Below are 7,241 nucleotides of genomic sequence, written 5' to 3' on the forward strand. Positions count from 1 at the left end.
AAAAAAAAAAAAAAAAAAAAGAGAGAGAGAGAGATCCTGCAATAAGCTCACACAAGGTCTCACATTGAAATGGATTATTTCTGGAATCGTAACGGGACCAGTGCCTGGGATGATTTTAAAGTGATGACCTGTAAGGTCGTCCTCATCTCAAAAGCTTTTAACTGAACTAAAATAAAATAATACCATCCTGAAACTGAACTAAAATAAAATGATATCATCCTGAAGAGCAACGAAGTCAGAGTTAACCAAGGAAGAGTGAAGTCATCTGGGCAGACTCGGGATTCACAAGGGAAGCCAACTGTGTCTTTCTGACTTGGGCTAAGATATTGCTTTTCTTATCAATATGACAGCAATATCATCTCGCCGATTCATTGGTTTTGAATTTTTGTTTGTTCCCTTAAATTCTTTCAGTCCTAGAGTTGCAATCCAGGGCACTGGCCATACTATGGAAGTGCTTAGCTGTTGAGGTCATCCATAGCCCTCATCTCTCCCTCCTCTCCTCCCTCCCTCATGCCCCCCTCTCTCTTTCTCATACACACACACACACACACACACACACACATCATTAACATCATGTTGTTTGTTTTACTTGTAATGTCATATTTGAAAGAGAAGTGTTGAAGCCATTATCTGCCAACACCACGGGAAGGCTACAGAACACCAAGTGTTCTGTGTTAGCCATGAATGTTACTTGATAATGGATGGTGTGATACAGGTAATTAACTATGAAGTCATTATGGCTTCTCTGTGCTCTGACAGTTTTACTTTCCTGGAGCTGATAATGAACATGTCAAATGTGCTTTCCCACTTCCTGTTATTTCAGATCAGCCTCGAGTGAAATTTGACAGAAGATGTTCCCACAGTTCACTCTCTGGAAGTGTTTATCCCATGGGATCCTCATTGCCTCTCTCTTGGTAGTCAGCTGGGGCCAGCATGATGATGGTAAGCCTGCCTTTACTCTGATATCTGTAGGTAAACAAGCCTTCTTTCCTGTAACGGCTATCGATTTGTAGTTATTTTCAAAGGTTGGAAGCTCTTAGTGGTAACTCAAGCAGATGAGCTTACAAAAGCGGCCTTAGATACGTTTGATTCACTATAAAGACTGGAGCATGTAGAAAATCCAACCTAAAACCTCCGTTTTAATACTTACTAAGAAAGTGCTAAATTGCTTTGAAAAATACTAAGGTCTGCTAATGCCTTTGAGTGAACACAAATAGTAGTCTCTAATAAAGCTAGCAATCTGATGGACAGCACCGTCTCCCAGGAGTCAAAACTCTGTAACAGGGACAGTAGGAAAAGCCATAGGTGGCTTAAGGGCCGGTGCCACCAATACACACCACTTTATTAGATTCCTCCTGAATTTGTTTGGGAGGAGAAAATGTCAAACTCTTGGGCAATTGACTTCTTAAGTCATTCTGCAAAAGCAAATCAGTTGACTTATAAAAAGAAAATCACCTACAGTAACTTTCAGAAGATTCAGTACGTTAGGTCTGCAGGAACCTAAATAGGCTTGTGCATATTTACTTCTCTTTTTGGTATGACAGTGCGTTTTTAAAATGTCACACAATGAAAATTAGGATATATATGTTGAGATAGACACATGTACAACATATTTATATATGATGCACACATTTATATATATATGTGCATACGCACTTGTGTTCATGAAATAGATTATATGGAAAAATTCCCTTGTGGGAACTTCCCTATCTAAAAGTATATTTATGTCTTTAAATTGCTGTTGTTCTTATTCAGTGTTTATTTAGCACCAAGGAAGCATAGACACAGTAGCAGCCTCTTCCCTCTTGACTCGTAATCCGGTTGGTCTCAGTAGTAGCACAAAGTGTGAAATTCTATTGTATTCTGCTTAGCTAAATAGACATGCCTGAAGATAAATGAGCTAGTTTGAGATTCTCCAAATGTGTTCAAGTTGTACACACATTAAGTTACCCTTGGTTCTCAGTATCTGCGGAGGTGAATATCTTTTGGGATGGCAGAACAGTCCATAATCTTTATTCATAAAATCAGAAGATTTACCCTGGAGTGGTCCCGCTAATTAGCACTCTGTTTATGTCAAGTACATCTAAATTAAATGTTCACAGTTTTTCCTTTAGTGGGAAATTTAAATATCCGGGCCAAAAAAAAATGAATTTTAAAAAGTAGTAATAAATAAACAGCTGCTTGGAATTTTAAATATACAATTAAGAGGCATTCAAGTATATTGAAGGAACACATTTTAATTGAGCTCTGGGTAACAAACCAGTGTGCCCATATTTATTTCATAAAACATTCTATTCTTATTCATATTTAACAGTCATGTTGAGCAGGCAAGCCATTTCTCATGTTATACATTCACAAAATGTGTACTTTAGCAAGGTAATTTGTGTAATCAGATGAAGCCACCCTTGTTTAAATCATAATGCTATCAATGGATTTCATTCATAAGCTCATTAGAGCTTTTGCCCTTTTCTCAAAAGACTTGTTCAGCCTTTACTATAGGATTATGTGGCTACTCTGGTTATTATATAGTTAAGTCCTTGAAGGAAGATGTAATGTTGTACCTTTCTCTGATGGCCAATATCAAGGTTAACCCTTAAAGGTGCCCAGTCAGCTGTGTGCTCAGCCCTTGTAGTCTTCCCAGCTCACTCCCAGAGGCGAATGAATTGATGTTTGGAAGAGGCCAACCTGGTGGTCCAATGAAGGATACTGGTCCTTGAGCTTACAGTTATTTGATAGGGCTTTGCAAAATATATGTAGCTGCACGTGTGCCTGAGTATCCCCTGTCTGCTTATGCACCAGGAAAATTCTCATTCCCCAGCTATGTTTCCTGCCAAGCTTTTGCTTCTTCTCTTCCTTGCCCAATTCAAAGATTGTTGATGCTACGATTCTTCTGAGTTATATGTGAATAAAATGGAATCCTATAGATTACTCTTTTTCCGCTCAAATTTTGATGGGACATCATGTGTCACCTTTGTATGACATCAGTAGTGAGTGTGTCATGGAGAACATGCAGGAGCACTTCATTGACCATGGAATATGGGTACATAGAGGTGATGTTTATCCAAGAGTCTGTGTGTAAATATAAGGTTAAGGTTCAAGCAAGCCAAGAGTAACAGTCACAAAAGAATAAGAGAAAAAAATCAGATTCAAAGGTTACTTCTGCCATTGATTATTAACTGGTTAAATGAATGTCTTATAATAGCTGACTACAGATTGACATCGAGCTTTGGAGAAGGTTGAAGGAGAAATGTAATTTGTCATCTCTTATTAATTAATTTATCATCTTTTGTTAATTATTTAATTACTAGACAGTAAATAAAAAATAAATTTTCTAGGCTTTGAAGTTTTATAATTTTTATATATTTTCTTATTTAAACAAAGAAAATGGAACAAATATGTACTGCTTATTTAATAAATATTTTTCTAAATAGAATAGTCTAGTATTCTTAAAATATGTAAATCTTTCTAAAATATGTTAGCTATTTTTAAGATTTTATTTTAGTATTTATTTAAATTTTGGGGCATTTATATTATTTGAGGATTTCATACATATAAACACATAATAAATATATATGTATATCAATATATATTTTTGATCCAATTTAATCCCTTTTCTTTCCCCTCCAAGTCCTGTCTTTTAGTTCTCAACTAAGTATCCTTGAACTAGAATCATAGAATAAGCACTCATCTCCTCCCTTGATAAGCCTTCGTTGTTTTGTTATGATTCTAATGATCAATTATCTTTACCAATTTCTGCTTTAATTGTCCTTGCCCAACATTTTTTTTCTCTTACTTCATGTATTCTGGTTTTGTTTGATTGTTCGGTGGTTGGGTTTAAACAAACTGAGTCTAATTAATGTTGTCTGTATATACTTAGGTGTAGGACCATCTACTAGAGTATGGGTAACCTCATGGTGGCCACATCCCTAAAGAAAGTTGACTCGCTATCCCTAGAAGCCATCAATTGCAAATAGTTTCTCAACTAGGGATGGTGCTTCATGAGTCCCCCACCCCCTCATTCCTGCTGGATTTGAGCTGACTTGTTCTACAAGTCTTGGGCATGCAATCCCGGGTCCTATAAGTTCATGTGTGCATACCACTATCGAGATCAACAACTACGACTTTGCTAAAGTTGTCCATTACTTCTGGCTCTAACAATTTTTCTGTTTCCTCTTTTGCAATTATCCCTGACTGTTAGGGACAGGAGGTATGATATAGTTTTTGCACTTAGAGCGGGTCATTCCTCAGTCTGTCATTCTCTGAATGTTGACCAATGTGGATCTCTGTATTAGTTGCTCTCCTGTGTCAGAAATAGATGCACTGATCTGTGGGTATAAAAATAAATACCTGAGGGATTGTTTGCTACCATGTTCATTTAGTGGAATAATTGTACAAGATTTTCTTCTAGGGCCAACAACCTAATCAGCCACTAGAAGTTTGACCTAGTTAATGGTACCAGGCATGAAATACATCTTTTGGAGCAGGCTTTAAATCCAATTAGAAAGTGTGGTTGATTCTCTCATAATATTTGTGCCATTCTTGAACCAGTGGTTCTATTATGGAAGACTAGCACTGTAGTTCACAGGGTTCACAGCTTGGTTAGGCTGATGACTATTATATTGTTCTGTAGCAAGAATGTGCATAACAACTGCCAGTACCATGAAAGCTAGCCAAAAAGGATGAAGCTACCAGGGTTTGTACCAGCTTAATTTCTTAAAATTTCTCATCCTATCAATGGAATAAGTATTAGAGGCATTAGACATTTATAGAACAGTTACTTGACAATGGTTACTTCATCTATGAACTGGCTTTCTGTCTGGGCAAGTATTCATGACACATATGAGGTAAAGAGTATTCTGTAAGGTTAAAGACTGTAAATCTACTTAACTAACAGAGCAAGTAGAAAATTGGAGAATTGTGCTTAACTTTCAGCTTATGATATATGATGTATGTTAGCTGATTGCCAGGCTTGCTTTTCTTCTCTGTCTTCTAATGGTGAGGAATTGTATGTATCCTTCTACCCTCAATACAGAAATTTAAAATGTGAAAACACCTGGGTTTTTTTGTTCTTGTTGTTTCTTTGTTTCTATATCATTTTCCTAGGAATCAATGCCATGCACATAGCCTTTCCTTTTCTGTATTCTAACCTGGAATACTTCAGTGGCTTCAGAATACGGCAGTAACCAGCTCTCTTACTGTCAATATGCATAGGCTGGAGGACAGAGATAAAAACAGACAGAGTAGAAAATTGACTTCTGATAAACAATAGAGTGCTTGCTATACTCAGGGCACACAAGCATCCACATATTCCCTTCGCAAGATTCTACAAAAGAGCAAGCCTGTTGCCAGTCTTTCAGGAATCCTATCTGCTCTGCTGAGTCAGGAAGGGAAAAGTCTAGCTCAGCATTCCATCCGCATGATATAATTAATAATGATTGGTAATATCTTCATGGTTCTGAGATGAGAAAACTTGGTATTACTGAATAATCACCTCTTAGTCATGTAAAAAGACAAATCATTTCTATTGTAATATATATTGAAATAGAATAAAAAAGAACTTTAATTGTGATCTTTCTTGTCTTGGCATCATTCAAGACTCTAATATCCCATGCTAGCCTGACCCTTCTACATGGGTCTCTTTCAACCCATTTATATATCTTACCACAGCTTTACAAATCCTCTTAAGCTCTGCAATTTGGTTTTTCTCACAACTCTAGTGAAACTGCATTTTCTAAAGCCTCCAGTGGCTCCCATGTTGGACGAATCCTGTAATTCTCTAGCATTTCAGTAAGAAGGGTTATTGATCCACTCTACCAATGACTTTATTGCTTTCAGGGGTTTTTGCATTGACCTTTTCAGTGTGCCTGGATATTAGCTTTCTGTACCATCTTCTCATAAATACTATACCTGTACCTCCTGTTCAATTTGGAGATCATCCCAATCTTGTTTATAATTCTCTAAAGAGCCATGTATCATACTTAACAGCGTGGATGTCTTATAATTGAATAAGGTCCTGTCCTTGGCCATTATTTTCTCCCCCTTTCCTTCTCTTACTCTGTGGATCCACTACGTATGCTTTCAACTCTTTTCTACTCTGCATGCTAGACTCTGCACAAAAACACATATTTAGTTAACATTTGCTTAAGTATGAAACTCTGGGAAACAAAATTAATGCATCACATATAATCTAGTAGACTTAGCATGAATAACATTTGATTCATATAATAATAGATGTGGGAATGGTATATATATATGTATATATATATTTACCATTTGTTTATATCCCTTATATATATTATGTTATATATATATATGTATATATATATATTCCCATATATATATTACATATACATATTAGGGAAATAAAATCTGTTGAAGAATTTGGAATTTGGTTAGTTACAGAGTGATGACTGTGTCTCGTGGACATACTGTGAGTTCAAAAGGCATAAAGAAAGTACTTTGAGTGCAAAGGGCATAATACATTCTATGAGTTATACTTTTAATGTATAATGATTCATGTGAATATGTGTTTTCAGTCCTAGGAGCGCAATAAGGAAGGTACTAATTTGTATTTATTTGTGCTATTAAGCAAGATTCTTAGTGGTAGATTGACAAAATAAGCAGATGATGTCATCTTCCCATGAAGCTAGTGCATTGATACAGGGCAGAGGGAGAACTTACAAACCAAAAGACACAGATACGGTACCACCAATATCACACAGTGGCTTACACTATAGAAACGTATTTTTTTTCCAGTTTTGGAGAGCAGAATTATGGACAATCAGGGTGTGGCATGGTTGGCATTCTCTGTGGCCATCTCCTCTTTGATTGCAGAAAGCCACCCTCTTCTGATCTTTTCTTCTGCCTATCCCTGAGTGTTACAAACCCTCTCTCTCTCTTTGCATCTTAGTTTCTCTGTTGTCATCTATTTATAAGAACAACTATTAAGTGGGATTAGGTTCCACTGTGAGAGGATCTTCTCCTTCATTTTTTTAAAGGTTCAGTCTCCTGGGAACAGCATCCATTCTTGTGTGTGATGGTTAGTTTTAATTGTCATAGTGATGCTTCTGAAAAAAAATTAGATTTTCAATAACAAATGATCAATGTCTGAGGTAGCTTGTGGACATGTGGGAAACGGTTTTGATTTTGTTCGTTTTTGTGTGAAGACACACCCTTAAACTGAGGGCCATTATTTCCTAGTTTTAGGTCTTGAAAGATGTATATATATATATATATATATA

At 36.4% G+C, this 7,241-nt stretch overlaps 1 protein-coding gene across 19 annotated transcripts in view; it reads left to right on the forward strand.

Annotated features, from left to right (window-relative positions):
• The window catches only part of Pcdh15 (protocadherin related 15), a 1,206,525-nt gene that overhangs the window by 540,601 nt on the left and 658,683 nt on the right, over window positions 1–7,241 (forward strand). For all 19 annotated transcript variants that reach the window (XR_004112186.1, XM_031346915.1, XM_031346916.1 and 16 more), the window contains one exon: window positions 824–942. Coding sequence is in view for 18 of the 19 variants with exons in the window: in XM_031346915.1 (XP_031202775.1) it covers window positions 852–942 (91 nt within the window). In the remaining variant the exon portion in view is untranslated. The remainder of the gene's footprint in view (window positions 1–823; window positions 943–7,241) is intronic.

The sequence above is a fragment of the Mastomys coucha genome, unplaced genomic scaffold (genome assembly GCF_008632895.1).
Source record: "Mastomys coucha isolate ucsf_1 unplaced genomic scaffold, UCSF_Mcou_1 pScaffold3, whole genome shotgun sequence".
Classification (NCBI taxonomy): domain Eukaryota; kingdom Metazoa; phylum Chordata; class Mammalia; order Rodentia; family Muridae; genus Mastomys; species Mastomys coucha.